The sequence below is a fragment of the Salvelinus fontinalis genome, chromosome 23, assembly GCF_029448725.1.
Source record: "Salvelinus fontinalis isolate EN_2023a chromosome 23, ASM2944872v1, whole genome shotgun sequence".
NCBI classification, from domain to species: domain Eukaryota; kingdom Metazoa; phylum Chordata; class Actinopteri; order Salmoniformes; family Salmonidae; genus Salvelinus; species Salvelinus fontinalis.
The window spans coordinates 13,194,727-13,214,726 of record NC_074687.1 but is presented as its reverse complement, the minus strand read 5'-3'; the positions used below and the strand labels follow the sequence as shown (position 1 = coordinate 13,214,726).

Here is a 20,000-nt window from a genome sequence, read left to right as displayed (position 1 = left end):
ATACTGGAGTGATGGAGGTAGATATGTATAGGGGGAAGGGGACAGGGGATACTGGAGTGATGGAGGTAGATATGTATAGGGGGAAGGAGACAGGGATACTGGAGTGATGGAGGTAGATATGTATAGGGGGAAGGGGACAGGGATACTGGAGGGATGGAGGTAGATATGTATAGGGGTAAGGAGACAGGGATACTGGAGTGATGGAGGTAGATATGTATAGGGGGAAGGGGACAGGGATACTGGAGTGATGGAGGTAGATATGTATAGGGGGAAGGGGACAGGGATACTGGAGTGATGGAGGTAGATATGTATAGGGGGAAGGGGATACTGGAGTGATGGAGGTTGATATGTATAAGGGGAAGGGATACTGGAGGTAGATATGTATAGGGGGAAGGAGACAGGGATACTGGAATGATGGAGGTAGATATGTATAGGGGGAAGGGGATACTGGAGTGATGGAGGTTGATATGTATAAGGGGAAGGGATACTGGAGGTAGATATGAATAGGGGGAAGGAGACAGGGATACTGGAATGATGGAGGTAGATATGTATAGGGGGAAGGAGACAGGGATACTGGAGTGATGGAGGTAGATATGTATAGGGGGAAGGGGACAGGGATACTGGAGGGATGGAGGTAGATATGTATAGGGGGAAGGGGATACTGGAGTGATGGGGGTAGATATGTAAAGGGGGAAGGAGACAGGGATACTGGAGTGATGGAGGTAGATATGTATAGGGGGAAGGGGATACTGGAGTGATGGGGGTAGATATGTATAGGGGGAAGGGGATACTGGAGTGATGGAGGTAGATATGTATAGGGGGAAGGGGATACTGGAGTGATGGAGGTAGATATGTATAGGGGGAAGGGGATACTGGAGTGATGGAGGTAGATATGTATAGGGGGAAGGAGACAGGGATACTGGAGTGATGGAGGTAGATATGTATAGGGGGAAGGGGACAGGGATACTGGAGTGATGGAGGTAGATATGTATAGGGGGAAGGAGACAGGGATACTGGAGTGATGGAGGTAGATATGTATAGGGGGAAGGGGATACTGGAGTGATGGGGGTAGATATGTATAGGGGGAAGGAGACAGGGATACTGGAGTGATGGAGGTAGATATGTATAGGGGGAAGGGGACAGGGATACTGGAGTGATGGAGGTAGATATGTATAGGGGGAAGGGGACAGGGATTACTGGAGTGATGGAGGTAGATATGTATAGGGGGAAGGGGATACTGGAGTGATGGGGGTAGATATGTATAGGGGGAAGGGTACAGGGATACTGGAGTGATGGAGGTAGATATGTATAGGGGGAAGGAGACAGAGATACTGGAGTGATGGAGGTAGATATGTATAGGGGGAAGGTGACAGGGATACTGGAGTGATGGGGGTAGATATGTATAGGGGGAAGGGGATACTGTAGTGATGGAGGTAGATATGTATAGGGGGAAGGGGATACTGGAGTGATGGAGGTAGATATGTATAAGGGGGAAGGGGACAGGGATACTGGAGTGTTGAAGGTAGATATGTATAGGGGGACGGTAACTAGGCATCAGGATATGTAATTAACAAGAGTAATAGCAGTGTAAATTATGATTATATGTGATTGTGTGTGTAGAGTCAGTAAAAATGTGTGTGCGCTGGGGTATCAGTGGTATAGTGTTCTGTTCATTCTGTTCATCTGTGTTGGGGATAGAAGCCGTTGGGAGCCTGTTGGTGCCAGACTTGATGCTCCGGTACCGCCTGCCTTGCGGAGTCAGAGAGAATAGTCTATGTCTTGGGGATAGAAGCCGTTAGGAGCGTGTTGGTGCCAGACTTGATGCTCCGGTACCGCCTGCCGTGCGGAGTCAGAGAGAATAGTCTATGTCTTTGGGATAGAAGCCGTTAGGAGCGTGTTGGTGCCAGACTTGATGCTCCGGTACCGCCTGCCATCAGGTAGCAGAGAGAATAGTCTATGTCTTGGGGATAGAAGACGTTGGGAGCCTGTTGGTGCCAGACTTGATGCTCCGGTACCGCCTGCCATCAGGTAGCAGAGAGAATAGTCTATGTCTTTGGGATAGAAGCCGTCAGGAGCCTGTTGGTGCCAGACTTGATGCTCCGGTGCCGCCTGCCGTGCGGAGTCAGAGAGAATAGTCTATGTCTTGGGGATAGAAGCCGTTGGGAGCCTGTTGGTGCCAGACTTGATGCTCCGGTACCGCCTGCCGTGCGGAGTCAGAGAGAATAGTCTATGTCTTTGGGATAGAAGCCGTTAGGAGCGTGTTGGTGCCAGACTTGATGCTCCGGTACCGCCTGCCATCAGGTAGCAGAGAGAATAGTCTATGTCTTGGCGATAGAAGCCGTTAGGAGCCTGTTGGTGCCAGACTTGATGCTCCGGTACCGCCTGCCGTGCGGAGTCAGAGAGAATAGTCTATGTCTTGGGGATAGAAGCCGTTAGGAGCGTGTTGGTGCCAGACTTGATGCTCCGGTACCGCCTGCCATCAGGTAGCAGAGAGAATAGTCTATGTCTTGGGGATAGAAGCCGTTAGGAGCCTGTTGGTGCCAGACTTGATGCTCCGGTACCGCCTGCCATCAGGAAGCAGAGAGAATAGTCTATGTCTTGTGTGGTTGGAGTCTTTAACGATTTTCCGGGACTTCCTTTCACACCGCCTGATATAGAGGTCCTGGATGGCAGGGATCTCGGCCACAGTGAGGTACTGGGCTGGCCGCACCACCCTCTGTAGCGCCATGTGATTGAGGGTGGTGCTGTTGCCATAACCAGCAGTTATGCAGCCAGTCAAGATGCTCTCAATGGTACAGCTGTAGAACTTTTTGAGGATTTGAGGGCCCATGCCAAACCTTTTCAACCTTCTGTGAGAAGAGGCACCACCTTCTTCACGACTGTGTGCGTTTGTTCTTAATGATTTGGACACAGAGGAACTTGAAGCTCTCGTCCCGCCCCACTGAAGCCCCGTCGATGTGGATGGGGGCGTGCTCACCCCCCTGTTTTCTGTAGTTCACGATCAGCTACTTTTGTCTTGCTGATGTTTGATGCAGAGGTTGCTGTCCCAGCATCACACTGCCAGGTCACTGACCACCTCCCTGTAGTTTGTCTCATTGTCACCGGTGATCAGGCCAGACACCGTCGTGTCGTCAGCAAACTTGACGATGGTCCTGGCGTCGTGCTTGGCCACACAGTCGTGGGTGAACAGGGAGTACAGGAAGGGACTAAGCACGCACCCCTGTGGGGCCCCGTGTTGAGGGTCAGTGCGGTGGAGGTGATGTGCCTACCCTTACCACCTGTTGTCGGCCCGTCAGGAAGCCCAGGATCCAGTTGCAGAGGGAGGTGTTCAGACTCAGATCAACAACAGTCACCCACGAAGCATCGTTACCCATCGCTCCACAAAGGCCGCGGCCCTTGCAGAGCAAGGGGAAACACTACTTCTAGGTTTCAGAGCAAGTGACGTAACTGATTGAAACGCTATGCGTGCGTGCGTGCGCGAGACACTCAGTACCACACCCAGCAGCTCTTAAAATATGTCCTTTCGGGTAATACCCACAGGCATATTTCAGGCCACCTCTCCTCCTCTGGATAATCCGAGGTGAAGGACCTTGTATTGAATGAAGTCGTCTGTACCGGGTCCTACCTGCATTCTGCTGGGATGTGACTTGTCGGCTGTGCCTGGCGTATCTGTAGGAATGGCCCTGTTCAGAGAGGTGAAAAAGATGAAATAGAAGAAGACGGTGGCTGTGTCCCAAACGCCGCCATTTTCCCAATGTGTAGGAGTGCACTCTGGTGAAACGTAGTGCACTACGCAGGGAATAGTGTGTCATTTTGGACACAGACGAGGTAAATGGAGGGGTCTGAGACAACCAGTAGGAGCCAATGGCTCTTCCCTTCCCTTCTGACTTGCTTCTCAGTCCCTCTCCTTTGCTCGGCATGGCGTGAAATGGTTTTTCTGTAGGCCATTACCTCGAGAGGAGGGGTCCTTCCTCTCCCCTCCTCCAATCTCCTCTCCCCTCCTCCAATCTCCTCTCCCCTCCTCCAATCTCCTCTCCCCTCCTCCAATCTCCTCTCCCCTCCTCCAATCTCCTCTCCCTTCCTCCAATCTCCAATTGTAGTACCACCCTCAGAACAGGCTGGGTTGTAATACCACCCTCAGAACAGGCTGGGTTGTATTACCACCCTCAGAACAGGCCGGGTTGTAGTACCACCCTCAGAACAGGCCGGGTTATATTACCACCCTCAGAACAGGCTGGGTTGTAGTACCACCCTCAGAACAGGCTGGGTTGTAGTACCACCCTCAGAACAGGCTGGGTTGTAGTACCACCCTCAGAACAGGCTGGGTTGTAGTACCACCCTCAGAACAGGCTGGGTTGTAGTACCCATCTCAGAACAGGCTGGGTGTAACCTTGGTCTTCCGTGGTATTGGTTAGTCACTTAGTGGTGTTTAGGTGAGGTGGTTCCTCTTCGTGCATGGCTGGAACGAAACAGAAGCCCTGTGCTGTCATTTACATGTTAGAGCGATGCTCTGCTCTCTGGAGAAGTCTTGGTGGCTGGTGATGAAATCTGAACGTGACATGGCAGTCTGTTTCCCCTGCTGGGATGATGCCTTCACTTCTTCTGTTTGAGGTTCATATCCTGTACACGCTAAATGATGTGGTCGGATTTCATATGCTGTACACGCTAAATGATGTGGTCGGATTTCATATCCTGTACACGCTAAATGATGTGGCCGGATTTCATATCCTGTACACGCTAAATGATGTGGTCGGATTTCATATCCTGTACACGCTAAATGATGTGGTCGGATTTCATATCCTGTACACGCTAAATGATGTGGTCGGATTTCATATCCTGTACACGCTAAATGATGTGGTCGGATTTCATATCCTGTACACGCTAAATGATGTGGTCGGATTTCATATCCTGTACACGCTAAATGATGTGGTCGGATTTCATATCCTGTACACGCTAAATGATGTGGTCGGATTTCATATCCTGTACACGCTAAATGATGTGGTCGGATTTCATATCCTGTACACGCTAAATGATGTGGTCGGATTTCATATCCTGTACACGCTAAATGATGTGGTCGGATTTCATATCCTGTACACGCTAAATGATGTGGTCCGATTTCATATCCTGTACACGCTAAATGATGTGGTCGGATGTGGCCTCTAGCCAGCATCACACAGTAAAGCTTCGTATTTACTCATTCTCTAGCCAGCATCACACAGTAAAGCTTCGTGTTTACTCAGCCTCTAGCCAGCATCACACAGTAAAGCTTCGTGTTTACTCAGCCTCCAGCCAGCATCACAGTAAAGCTTCGTGTTTACTCAGCCTCTAGCCAGCATCACAGTAAACCTCCTCATCTAATCTAGACTGATCCATATGCATGAACCCACAGCAGAGAGCGCACACACACACACACACACACACACACACACACACACACACACACACACACACACACACACACACACACACACACACACACACACACACACACACACACACACACACACACACGCGTACGTACCAGACCTGAGAGGTTTGAGGTGAATAACAGTGAGAACCTGCTTGGAGAGATTAGATCTGTTTATTATGTTTCTACAACGTGTGGATGAATAAACCATAGAAATCCACTATTATATTTCTGTGGTGTAATCTTCAGTTGAGTCCAGGTTTCTGTGGTGTAATCTTCAGTTGAGTCTGTGGTGTAATCTTCAGTTGAGTCTGTGGTGTAATCTTCAGTTGAGTCCAGGTTTCTGTGGTGTAATCTTCAGTTGAGTCTGTGGTGTAATCTTCAGTTGAGTCCAGGTTTCTGTGGTGTAATCTTCAGTTGAGTCTGTGGTGTAATCTTCAGTTGAGTCTGTGGTGTAATCTTCAGTTGAGTCCAGGTTTCTGTGGTGTAATCTTCAGTTGAGTCTGTGGTGTAATCTTCAGTTGAGTCCAGGTTTCTGTGGTGTAATCTTCAGTTGAGTCTGTGGTGTAATCTTCAGTTGAGTCTGTGGTGTAATCTTCAGTTGAGTCCAGGTTTCTGTGGTGTAATCTTCAGTTGAGTCTGTGGTGTAATCTTCAGTTGAGTCCAGGTTTCTGTGGTGTAATCTTCAGTTGAGTCTGTGGTGTAATCTTCAGTTGAGTCCAGGTTTCTGTGGTGTAATCTTCAGCTGAGCCTGTGTGTCTGTGGTGTAATCTTCTCCTCTCCTACCCAGTCTAGCTCTGTCTCCTGTCTGGTTGAAAGCCTCCTCTTTTACCCAGTCTAGCTGTCTCCTGTCTGGTTGAAAGCCTCCTCTCCTACCCAGCCTCCCGAGACAATCCACTCCCAAGCGGCTGTGATACCAAGGCTACTGCCATGGCGTGATGCACTGCTTGGCCCTCACCTCCCGGTCTCTTTCGGACAACGCAGGCCTCCTCCCCCCCTGTGTGGTACAGGTATCCCCGCTACGTGCCCCGTTCTCCCCCGGGCGGCGCTCACCTCCAAGCACACACTGCGTTCTCTGATTAGAATGTTATATTTAGCCTGTGGACTTGTGTGGACCTTTACTCTGGAACTTGCTTCACTTAGATTTGTATTACTTAGCATTTATTGTTATTTATTGTATCTTAGGCCTGTTTGTGATTAGTGGCCTAATATTTTAGAAAACGTTTTATGTTTATTTCTCACGTCGATTGATTGGATACAAACAAACATATTGCTCTATTGTTGCTATTGTCTATCCTTGACTCTTCCACTGAGGATGATGCTATTTGGGCCTGATGCCCCTTAAATACAGATTACATTTACATTTAAGGCATTTAGCAGACGCTCTTATCCAGAGCGACTTACAAATTGGAAAGTTCATACATATTCATCCTGGTCCCCCCGTGGGAATTGAACCCACAACCCTGGCGTTGCAAGCGCCATGCTCTACCAACTGAGCCACACGGGACAGATAACTTTGAGTGTTTTCCCCATGTAGCATCCTGGGAGAAACCATACTCTTGCCCCGCTATTGGACTGGAGAACTTTGTGTTTCCCCATGTAGCATCCTGGGAGAAACCATACTCTTGCCCCACTATTGGACTGGAGAACTTTGAGTGTTTTCCCCATGTAGCATCCTGGGAGAAACCATACTCTTGCCCCACTATTGGACTGGAGAACTTTGAGTGTTTTCCCCATGTAGCATCCTGGGAGAAACCATACTCTTGCCCCACTATTGGACTGGAGAACTTTGAGTGTTTTCCCCATGTAGCATCCTGGGAGAAACCATAATCTTGACCCGCTATTGGACTAGAGAACTTTGAGTGTTTCCCCATGTAACATCCTGGGAGAAACCATACTCTTGCCCCGCTATTGGACTAGAGAACCTTGAGTGTTTTCCCCATGTAGCATCCTGGGAGAAACCATACTCTTGCCCCGCTATTGGACTGGAGAACTTTGAGTGTTTTCCCCATGCAGCATCCTGGGAGAAACCATACTATTGCCCCACTATTGGACTAGAGAACTTTGAGTGTTTCCCCAAGTAGCATCCTGGGAGAAACCATACTCTTGCCCCGCTATTGGACTAGAGAACTTTGAGTGTTTTCCCCATGTAGCATCCTGGGAGAAACCATACTCTTGCCCCACTATTGGACTGGAGAACTTTGAGTGTTTTCCACATTCGACATGGGACAAACTGCACGATAGGATAGTTCTTTCAGTACTTTAACATGTCTCTCGACTGCACCTTTTGAAATACGTTGTGTTAAAGACTCTGGTTCCTCTGGACTATGGTTCTGGTACTGTCTGTGAATCCACATGTTAGAAATAGATCTAGACTTGCCATTATTTTGCTGTGCAGTCTAACCCAGGTCTGGACTAATAAGACCCAGATGTATTTTATGCTTTCTGAAATCTGGCAACAAAAAAAAGTGTATCACTGTCATTGTTAAATGTTTTTTGGGGGTCAGATCCTAAATCTAAGGGTGGTGGTGTTACTATATACATACAAGACACATTCTCTGCCACCATTCTGATATCTGTTACCAAACCCAAGCGATGTAAATATCTGTCTGATTATAAATCTCTGTTTATCCTTAAATCTGGTTGTCTCCTGTCTGACCCCAATCTGCCGGCTCTCAGGATTGTATTGTTCTATTATTATCCCAGAATGTTAAATCTGAACATAGACTGGTTGACATCCAACTGTGATCAACTCAGAATGTTACATCTGAACCTACTTGGACACATACAAGACAAACTGGCACTGAGAGACAGGAAACACAGGGATAAATAAACAGAGAGACAGGAAACACAGGGATAAATACACAGAGAGACAGGAAACACAGGGATAAATACACCGAGAGACAGGAAACACAGGGATAAATACACAGAGAGACAGGAAACACAGGGATAAATACACTGAGAGACAGGAAACACAGGGATAAATACACAGAGAGACAGGAAACACAGGGATAAATACACAGAGAGACAGGAAACACAGGGATAAATACACAGAGAGACAGGAAACACGGATAAATACACTGAGAGACAGGAAACACAGGGATAAATACACTGAGAGACAGGAAACACAGGGATAAATACACAGATAGACAGGAAACACATGGATATATACACAGAGAGACAGGAAACACAGGGATAAATACACAGAGAGACAGGAAACACAGGGATAAATACACTGAGAGACAGGAAACACATGGATAAATACACAGAGAGACAGGAAACACATGGATAAATACACAGAGAGACAGGAAACACATGGATAAATACACAGAGAGACAGGAAACACTGGGATAAATACACAGAGAGACAGGAAACACATGGATAAATACACAGAGAGACAGGAAACACAGGGATAAATACACAGAGAGACAGGAAACACTGGGATAAATACACAGATAGACAGGAAACACAGGGACAAATACACAGAGACAGGAAACACAGGGATAAATACACAGATAGACAGGAAACACAGGGATAAATACACAGAGAGACAGGAAACACTGGGATAAATACACAGAGAGACAGGAAACACAGGGATAAATACACAGATAGACAGGAAACACAGGGATATATACACAGAGAGACAGGAAACACTGGGATAAATACACAGAGAGACAGGAAACACTGGGATAAATACACAGAGAGACAGGAAACAATGGGATAAATACACTGGGGAAAATAAGCCACACCTGGAAGGGGTGGAGACAATAACAGGGACAGGTGAAAGGGCGTGACAGTTAGATACTACTGCACTGTTGGAGCTAGGAACACAAGCATTTAGTTAGATATTACTGCACTGTTGGAGCTAGGAACACAAGCATTTAGTTAGATACTACTGCACTGTTGGAGCTAGGAACACAAGCATTTAGTTAGATACTACTGCACTGTTGGAGCTAGGAACACAAGCATTTAGTTAGATACTACTGCACTGTTGGAGCTGGAAACACACGCAGTTAGTTAGATACTACTGCACTGTTGGAGCTAGGAACACAAGCATTTAGTTAGATATTACTGTTGGAGCTGGGAACACAAGCATTTAGTTAGATACTACTGCACTGTTGGAGCTGGAAACACACGCAGTTAGTTAGATACTACTGCACTGTTGGAGCTAGGAACACAAGCATTTAGTTAGATATTACTGCACTGTTGGAGCTAGAAACACAAGCATTTAGTTAGATACTACTGCACTGTTGGAGCTAGGAACACAAGCATTTAGTTAGATACTACTGCACTGTTGGAGCTAGGAACACAAGCATTTAGTTAGATACTACTGCACTGTTGGAGCTAGGAACACAAGCATTTAGTTAGATATTACTGCACTGTTGGAGCTAGGAACACAAGCATTTAGTTAGATATTACTGCAATGTGGAGCTAGGAACACAAGCATTTAGTTAGATATTACTGCACTGTTGGAGCTAGGAACACAAGCATTTAGTTAGATATTACTGCACTGTTGGAGCTAGAAACACAAGCATTTAGTTAGATACTACTGCACTGTTGGAGCTAGGAACACAAGCATTTAGTTAGATATTACTGCAATGTGGAGCTAGGAACACAAGCATTTAGTTAGATACTACTGTTGGAGCTAGAAACACAAGCATTTAGTTAGATACTACTGCACTGTTGGAGCTAGGAACACAAGCATTTATCTAGATACTACTGCACTGTTGGAGCTAGGAACACAAGCATTTAGTTAGATATTACTGCACTGTTGGAGCTAGAAACACAAACATTTAGTTAGATATTACTGTTGGAGCTAGAAACACAAGCATTTAGTTAGATATTACTGCACTGTTGGAGCTAGAAACACACACATTTAGTTAGATATTACTGCACAGTTGGAGCTGGGAACACAAGCATTTAGTTAGATACTACTGCACTGTTGGAGCTAGGAACACAAGCATTTAGTTAGATACTACTGCACTGTTGGAGCTGGGAACACAAGCATTTAGTTAGATACTACTGCACTGTTGGAGCTAGGAACACAAGCATTTAGTTAGATATTACTGTTGGAGCTAGAAACACAAGCATTTAGTTAGATACTACTGTACTGTTGGAGCTAGGAACACAAGCATTTAGTTAGATATTACTGCAATGTGGAGCTAGGAACACAAGCATTTAGTTAGATATTACTACTGCAATGTGGAGCTAGGAACACAAGCATTTAGTTAGATATTACTGCACTGTTGGAGCTAGAAACACAAGCATTTAGTTAGATACTACTGCACTGTTGGAGCTAGGAACACAAGCATTTAGTTAGATACTACTGCACTGTTTGAGCTAGAAACACAAGTATTTAGTTAGATACTACTGCACTGTTGGAGCTAGAAACACACGCATTTAGTTAGATACTACTGCACTGTTGGAGCTAGAAACACAAGCATTTAGTTAGATATTACCACTGCACTGTTGGAGCTAGGAACACAAGCATTTAGTTAGATATTACTGCACTGTTGGAGCTAGGAACACAAGCATTTAATTAGATATTACTACTGCACTGTTGGAGCTAGGAACACAAGCATTTAGTTAGATACTACTGCACTGTTGGAGCTAGGAACACAAGCATTTAGTTAGATACTACTGCACTGTTGGAGCTAGAAACACAAGCATTTAGTTAGATACTACTGCACTGTTGGAGCTAGGAACACAAGCATTTAGTTAGATACTACTGCACTGTTGGAGCTAGGAACACAAGCATTTAGTTAGATACTACTGCACTGTTGGAGCTAGAAACACAAGCATTTAGTTAGATACTACTGTACTGTTGGAGCTAGGAACACAAGCATTTAGTTAGATATTACTACTGCACTGTTGGAGCTAGAAACACAAGCATTTAGTTAGATACTACTGCACTGTCGGAGCTAGAAACACAAGTATTTAGTTAGATATTACTACTGCACTGTTGGAGCTAGAAACACAAGTATTTAGTTAGATATTACTACTGCACTGTTGGAGCTAGAAACACAAGTATTTAGTTAGATATTACTACTGCACTGTTGGAGCTAGAAACACAAGTATTTAGTTAGATATTACTACTGCACTGTTGGAGCTAGAAACACAAGTATTTAGTTAGATATTACTACTGCACTGTTGGAGCTAGAAACACAAGTATTTAGTTAGATATTACTACTGCACTGTTGGAGCTAGAAACACAAGTATTTAGTTAGATATTACTACTGCACTGTTGGAGCTAGAAACACAAGCATTTAGTTAGATTTTTGTCTGTTTCTGTAATTGTAGTGTATGTGTGTCTACGACAAAACATTTGTTTATTGTGTGTCTGTCTGTAGGTTATGTCTGAGAGAGGGATGAAACATTGTTCTCCCTTTGCTGCTGTCTTGGTTGGACCAGGTCTCTAAGAAAAATAGATTTTATCTCAAGGAGACTTAACCTCGATTAAATAAAGGTTAAATAAAATATAAATAAAACTCTCATTCAAATACGCTTTTACCTCAGAAATCACTAACTGACCATTTGGTATCTTTGTATTTAGAAATACAGTTAATCTGTTATGTTACGGAGGACAATCATAAATTACACACGCATGTGATGATCTCTTCTGGTTTCACCCTCTGGTCTAAAGCCACGTCACCATAGTGATCAGGCGGTGATAATTCCCATTGGTCTAATTATTACAGTTTGTAGGGGTGAGAGAGGAGAGGGGTGAGAGCAGAGAGGGATGGGGAGAGAGAGGGATAAGGAGAGAGGGATGAGAGCAGAGAGGGATGAGGGGAGAGCGGGATGAGGAGAGCGAGGGGGGATGGGAGAGAGAGAGGGATGAGAGCAGAGAGAGAAGGAGAGAGAGGGATGAGAGCAGAGAGGGATGAGGGGAGAGAGAGAGGGATGAGAGCAGAGAGAGAGAGGGATGAGAGCAGAGAGAGATGGGGAGAGAGAGGAATGAGGGGAGAGAGAGGGATGCGGAGAGAGAGAGGAATGAGAGCAGAGAGGGGTGGTGGGAGAGAGAGGGATGAGGGGAGAGAGAGGGATGAGAGCAGAGAGGGGTGGTGGGAGAGAGAGGGATGAGGGGAGAGAGAGGGATGAGAGCAGAGAGGGGTGGTGGGAGAGAGAGGGATGAGGGGAGAGAGAGGGATGAGAGCAGAGAGGGGTGGTGGGAGAGAGAGGGATGAGGGGAGAGAGAGGGATGCGGAGAGAGAGGAATGAGAGCAGAGGGGTGAGGAGAGAGAGGGATGAGGAGAGAGAGGAATGAGAGCAGAGGGGTGAGGGGAGAGAGGTTACAGTTTATTGAGACATAATTCAGTTATATGAACAACAATCAATTGGATCAGTGGAGTGGGGTGTAGAGATGTAGAACTTAGATCTGTAGTTACAACAGGTCCATCTCTACCTATCTATGTCAAACTGATCTGTAGTTACAACAGGTCCATCTCTACCTATCTACGTCAAACTGATCTGTAGTTACAACAGGTCCATCTCTACCTATCTATGTCAAACTGATCTGTAGTTACAACAGGTCCATCTCTACCTATCTATGTCAAACTGATCTGTATTTACAACAGGTCCATCTCTACATATCTACGTCAAACTGATCTATAGTTACAACAGGACCATCTCTACATATCTACGTCAAACTGATCTGTAGTTACAACAGGTCCATCTCTACCTATCTATGTCAAACTGATCTATAGTTACAACAGGTCCATCTCTACCTATCTATGTCATACTGATCTATAGTTACAACAGGTCCATCTCTACCTATCTATGTCAAACTGATCTATAGTTACAACAGGTCCATCTCTACATATCTACGTCAAACTGATCTGTAGTTACAACAGGTCCATCTCTACCTATCTATGTCATACTAATCTGTAGTTACAACAGGTCCATCTCTACCTATCTATGTCATACTGATCTATAGTTACAACAGGACCATCTCTACCTATCTATGTCAAACTGATCTGTAGTTACAACAGGTCCATCTGACAGAAAGAGAGATTGAACAGAAACAACAGACAGACAGACAGACAGACAGACAGACAGACAGACAGACAGACAGACAGACATACAGACACGTGGACATTCACTTACCATCTCATTTAGAATCAAATCGACACTATCTTGCCTGGGCCCATCTCTCACCCCTTCTCATCATCTCCCATTCCATCTGTCAACCCTCCCCATCTCCCATTCCATCTCTCAACCCTTCTCCCCATCTCCCATTCCATCTGTCAACCCTCCTCATCTCCCATTCCATCTCTCAACCCTTCTCCTCATCTCCCATTCCATCTGTCAACCCTCCTCATCTCCCATTCCATCTCTCAACCCTTCTCCTCATCTCTCAACCCTTCTCCTCATCTCCCATTCCATCTCTCAACCCTTCTCCTCATCTCCCATTCCATCTGTCAACCCTCCTCATCTCCCATTCCATCTGTCAACCCTTCTCCTCATCTCCCATTCCATCTGTCAACCCTCCTCCTCATCTCCCATTCCATCTGTCAACCCTTCTCATCATCTCCCATTCCATCTGTCAACCCTTCTCCTCATCTCCCATTCCATCTGTCAACCCTCATCTCCCATTCCATCTCTCAACCCTTCTCCTCATCTCCCATTCCATCTGTCAACCCTCCTCATCTCCCATTCCATCTGTCAACCCTTCTCCTCATCTCCCATTCCATCTGTCAACCCTTCTCATCATCTCCCATTCCATCTGTCAACCCTTCTCCTCATCTCCCATTCCATCTGTCAACCCTCATCTCCCATTCCATCTCTCAACCCTTCTCCTCATCTCCCATTCCATCTGTCAACCCTTCTCCTCATCTCCCATTCCATCTCTCAACCCTCCTCATCTCCCATTCCATCTGTCAACCCTCCTCATCTCCCATTCCATCTGTCAACCCTTCTCCTCATCTCCCATTCCATCGGTCAACCCTTCTCCTCATCTCCCATTCCATCTGTCAACCCTCCTCATCTCCCATTCCATCTGTCAACCCTCCTCATCTCCCATTCCATCTCTCAACCCTTCTCATCATCTCCCATTCCATCTGTCAACCCTCCTCATCTCCCATTCCATCTCTCAACCCTTCTCCTCATCTCCCATTCCATCTGTCAACCCTTCTCATCATCTCCCATTCCATCTGTCAACCCTTCTCCTCATCTCCCATTCCATCTGTCAACCCTTCTCCTCATCTCCCATTCCATCTGTCAACCCTCCTCATCTCCCATTCCATCTGTCAACCCTCCTCATCTCCCATTCCATCTGTCAACCCTCCTCATCTCCCATTCCATCTGTCAACCCTCCTCATCTCCCATTCCATCTGTCAACCCTCCTCATCTCCCATCCCCACAGGTAATATGGTGTCTCAGAGATATAAGAGCAGTAAAGACATTTCATTATTTATTTTTTAAACGGTCAGTAAAAACATCACTTTATATTCCTGCAGGTGCCTTGCCATTATGAGTCTGTGTGAGAGAGGTGTCAGAGCAGGGAGCATATATTACAAAACCTGCTCATTGAGGCTGATGAGACGATTCCTCTCATACTGGCCCCGGAAAAGAAGAGCTGGTTTTCCATAATGGTTCTAACCTTCATCTGTCAGGGACTGCTAAATGTACTGGAATCATTTCTGCATTGGATTATATGTCAGGGTTTATAATGTATTAACTCAGATCGCTAGCTGTGTGTCTGCAGGAAGTTCTTCTCTCTCTCTCGCTCTCTCTCACTGTCTCTTTCTCTCTCGGTCTCTCTCTCGGTCTCTCTCTCGGTCTCTCTCTCTGTCTCTCTCTCTGTCTCTCTCTCTGTCTCTCTCTCTGTCTCTCTCTCTGTCCCTCTCTCTGTCTCTCTCTCTGTCTCTCTCTCTGTCTCTCTCTCTGTCTCTCTCTCTGTCTCTCTCTCTGTCTCTCTTTCTCTTTCTCCCACTCTCTCTCTCTCCCACTCTTTCTCTCTCTCCATCTCTCCCACTCTCTCTCTCTCTCTCTCCCACTCTCTCTCTATCTCTCTCTCTCCCACTCTCTCTCTCCCACTCTCTCTCTATCTCTCTCTCTCCCACTCTCTCTCTCCAACTCTCTCTCTCCAACTCAATCCCACTCTCTCTCCCACACTCTCTCTCTCACACTCTCTCTCTCTCCCTTTCTTCTTCACTTTCTCTCTCTCTCAAACTTATATCACTCTATCCTCTTAGTGGGGTGAAAAGGAGTCTTTAGAATTGCAACCTGAATGGCAGCTTGAATGTGATGTGCATTAGAGAAATATGATGATGTGGTTGGTGTGAACAAACCGTGTTGCTGGGAAGGAAGCGGAGATCTTTAGAATCCAGAAACAGTGTTGAATGGTAGAGAGGATAAGCTCTTCTCTCTTAAATTGCTCATCTAGCTGCAAATGTAATACGGCTCACTTAATCTGCCTCTTCCTCTGTCAGGAGACGAAACAGGGGTTAGGGCTGGAGACGGGGCTAGGGGTTAGGGCTGGAGACGGGGCTAGGGGGTTAGTGCTGGAGACGGGGCTAGGGAATAGGGTTAAAGATGGGCCTAGGGGTTAGTGCTGGAGACGGGGCTAGGGGTTAGGGCTGGAGACGGGGCTAGGGGGTTAGGGCTGGAGACGGGGCTAGGGGGTTAGTGCTGGAGACGGGGCTAGGGAATAGGGTTAAAGATGGGCCTAGGGGTTAGTGCTGGAGACGGGGCTAGGGGTTAGGGCTGGAGACGGGGCTAGGGGGTTAGTGCTGGAGACGGGGCTAGGGAATAGGGTTAAAGATGGGCCTAGGGGTTAGTGCTGGAGACGGGGCTAGGGAATAGGGTTATAGATGGGCCTAGGGGTTAGTGCTGGAGACGGGGCTAGGGATTAGGGTTATAGATGGGCCTAGGGGTTAGGGCTGGAGACGGGGCTAGGGATCAGGGTTATAGATGGGCCTAGGGGTTAGGGCTGGAGACGGGGCTAGGGATTAGGGTTATAGATGGGCCTAGGGGTTAGGGCTGGAGACGGGGCTAGGGATTAGGGTTATAGATGGGCCTAGGGGTTAGGGCTGGAGACGGGGCTAGGGGGTTAGTGCTGGAGACGGGGCTAGGGAATAGGGTTATAGATGGGCCTAGGGGTTAGGGCTGGAGACGGGGCTAGGGGGTTAGTGCTGGAGACGGGGCTAGGGAATAGGGTTATAGATGGGCCTAGGGGTTAGTGCTGGAGACGGGGTTAGGGGTTAGGGCTGGAGACGGGGCTAGGGAATAGGGTTGGAGACGGGGCTAGGGGTTAGGGTTGGAGACGGGGCTAGGGGTTAGGGTTGGAGACGGGGCTAGGGGTTAGGGTTGGAGACGGGGCTAGGGGTTAGGGTTGGAGACGGGGCTAGGGGGTTAGGGTTGGAGACGGGGCTAGGGGTTAGGGTTGGAGACGGGGCTAGGGGTTTAGGGTTGGAGACGGGGCTAGGGAATAGGGTTATAGATGGGCCTAGGGGTTAGTGCTGGAGACGGGGCTAGGGAATAGGGTTATAGATGGGCCTAGGGGTTAGTGCTGGAGACGGGGCTAGGGAATAGGGTTATAGATGGGCCTAGGGGTTAGGTCTGGAGACGGGGCTAGGGATTAGGGTTATAGATGGGCCTAGGGGTTAGGGTTGGAGACGGGGCTAGGGGTTAGGGCTGGAGACGGGGCTAGGGGGTTAGTGCTGGAGACGGGGCTAGGGAATAGGGTTATAGATGGGCCTAGGGGTTAGGGCTGGAGACGGGGCTAGGGGGTTAGTGCTGGAGACGGGGCTAGGGAATAGGGTTATAGATGGGCCTAGGGGTTAGTGCTGGAGACGGGGTTAGGGGTTAGGGCTGGAGACGGGGCTAGGGAATAGGGTTGGAGACGGGGCTAGGGGTTAGGGTTGGAGACGGGGCTAGGGGTTAGGGTTGGAGACGGGGCTAGGGGTTAGGGTTGGAGACGGGGCTAGGGGTTAGGGTTGGAGACGGGGCTAGGGGTTAGGGTTGGAGACGGGGCTAGGGGGTTAGGGTTGGAGACGGGGCTAGGGGGTTAGGGTTGGAGACGGGACTAGGGGTTAGGGTTGGAGACGGGGCTAGGGGTTTAGGGTTGGAGACGGGGTTAGGGTTGGAGACGGGGCTAGGGGTGGAGGCGGGGCTAGGCTTGGAGACGGAGCTAGGGTTGGAGACGGGGCTAGGGGTTAGGGTTGGAGACGGGGCTAGGGGGCTAGGGGTGGAGACGGGCTAGGGAATAGGGATATAGATGGGCCTAGGGGTTAGGGCTGGAGACGGGGCTAGGGGTTAGGGCTGGAGACGGGGCTAGGGGTGGAGACGGGCTAGGGGTGGAGACTGGGCTAGGAGTGGAGACGAGGCTAGGGGTGGAGACGGGGCTAGGGGTGGAGACGGGGCTAAGAGTGGAGACGGGGCTAGGAGTGGAGACGGGGCTAGGGGTGGAGGTGGGGCTAGGGGTGGAGGCGGGGCTAGGGGTGGAGGCGGGGCTAGGGGTGGAGGCGGGGCTAGGGGTGGAGACGGGGCTAGGGTTGGAGACGGGGCTAGGGGTGGAGGCGGGGCTAGGCTTGGAGGCGGGGCTAGGCTTGGAGGCGGGGCTAGGCTTGGAGACGGGGCTAGGGGTGGAGACGGGGCTAGGGGTGGAGGCGGGGCTAGGCTTGGAGACGGGGCTAGGGGTGGAGGCGGGGCTAGGGGTGGAGGCGGGGCTAGGCTTGGAGACGGGGCTAGGTGTGGAGGCGGGGCTAGGCTTGGAGACGGGGCTAGGGGTAGAGACGGGGCTAGAGATGGAGACGGGGCTAGGCTTGGAGGCAGGGCTAGGGGTGGAGACGGGGCTAGGCTTGGAGACGGGGCTAGGGGTGGAGACGGGGCTAGGCTTGGAGGCAGGGCTAGGGGTGGAGACGGGGCTAGGCTTGGAGACGGGGCTAGGGGTGGAGACGGGGCTAGGCTTGGAGACGGGGCTAGGGGTGGAGACGGGGCTAGGGGTGGAGACGGGGCTAGGAGTGGAGACGGGGCTAGGGGTGGAGACGGGGCTAGGGGTGGAGGCGGGGCTAGGGGTGGAGGCGGGGCTAGGCTTGGAGACGGGGCTAGGCTTGGAGACGGGGCTAGGGGTGGAGACGGGGCTAGGGGTGGAGACGGGGCTAGGGGTGGAGACGGGGCTAGGGGTGGAGACGGGGCTAGGGGTGGAGACGAGGCTTGGAGACGGGGCTAGGGGTGGAGACGGGGCTAGGCTTGGAGACGGGGCTAGGGGTGGAGACGGGGCTAGGCTTGGAGGCAGGGCTAGGGGTGGAGACGGGGCTAGGCTTGGAGACGGGGCTAGGGGTGGAGACGGGGCTAGGGATGGAGACGGGGCTAGGAGTGGAGACGGGGCTAGGGGTGGAGACGGGGCTAGGGGTGGAGACGAGGCTAGGGGTGGAGACGGGGCTAGGGGTGGAGGCGGGGCTAGGGGTGGAGGCGGGGCTAAAAGTGGAGACGGGGCTAGGGGTGGAGACGAGGCTAGGGGTGGAGACGGGGCTAGGGGTGGTGACGAGGCTAGGGGTAGAGACGAGGCTAGGGCTGGAGACGGGGCTAGGGGTGGAGACGGGGCTAGGGGTGGAGGCGGGGCTAGGCTTGGAGACGGGGCTAGGGGTGGAGGCGGGGCTAGGGGTGGAGGCGGGGCTAGGCTTGGAGACGGGGCTAGGCTTGGAGACGGGGCTAGGGGTGGAGACGGGGCTAGGGGTGGAGACGGGGCTAGGGGTGGAGACGGGGCTAGGGGTGGAGACGGGGCTAGGGGTGGAGACGGGGCTAGGGGTGGAGACGGGGCTAGGGGTGGAGACGAGGCTTGGAGACGGGGCTAGGGGTGGAGACGGGGCTAGGCTTGGAGACTGGGCTAGGGGTGGAGACGGGGCTAGGCTTGGAGGCAGGACTAGGGGTGGAGACGGGGCTAGGCTTGGAGACGGGGCTAGGGGTGGAGACGGGGCTAGGGGTGGAGATGGGGCTAGGGGTGGAGACGGGGCTAGGGGTGGAGACGGGGCTAGGGGTGGAGACGGGGCTAGGGGTGGAGACGGGGCTAGGGGTTAGAGAGACGATAGAGAGGGAGAGAGTTAAAGGAGAGAGACAGCGCCTGCACCCTTCCGCCCGAACTCATGGGGCCAAACCTTAAAATCCCCAATAACCAGGCTTACTGAGCCCCTGTCTCTCCTTTCCCTCTCAAACTCCCTGATTACAGACCCCTGAGCTAGCTAGTTAGCCATCTGAGTAAGGAGCTATCTCAGGCACATATAATATGTCTCAGCGTTGAGTGACAACCTCCTAGAAACCCACGGAGTGTATGACAGCTAGAGGCTACGGTGGTGACTGTGTATCTTCATTCATAATAGTTATCCTCTTACTGACCCATTGTCCTCTCTCTCTCTCTCTCTCCTCTCCTTGGTGACAGATGCCCGTTAGAGTGGCTGGGCCTGGGCCTGATCATCGTCTAGCTCCACGCTACGAAGAGGTGGAGCGGCAGTATGCTTCCTTGCCCAGGTAAATACACCTCTCTCTGCTCTCTGTCTCTCCCCCTCTCCCCACTCCTCTCTCTCCTCCTCTCCCCACTCCTCTCTCCTCCTCTCCCCCTCTCCCCACTCCTCTCTCCTCCTCTCCCCACTCC

General features: G+C 49.8%; 1 protein-coding gene across 1 annotated transcript in view; it reads left to right on the top strand.

Moving 5' to 3' along the window:
• Positions 1-19,916, top strand: part of LOC129820880 (partitioning defective 3 homolog B-like) — a 543,694-nt gene extending 523,778 nt beyond the window's left edge. Inside the window, exon 21 of the mRNA XM_055877951.1 lies at positions 19,788-19,916. Within this exon, the coding sequence (XP_055733926.1) occupies positions 19,788-19,880 (93 nt within the window). The 3' untranslated portion in view covers positions 19,881-19,916. The remainder of the gene's footprint in view (positions 1-19,787) is intronic.
• Positions 19,917-20,000: the final 84 nt, after the last annotated feature.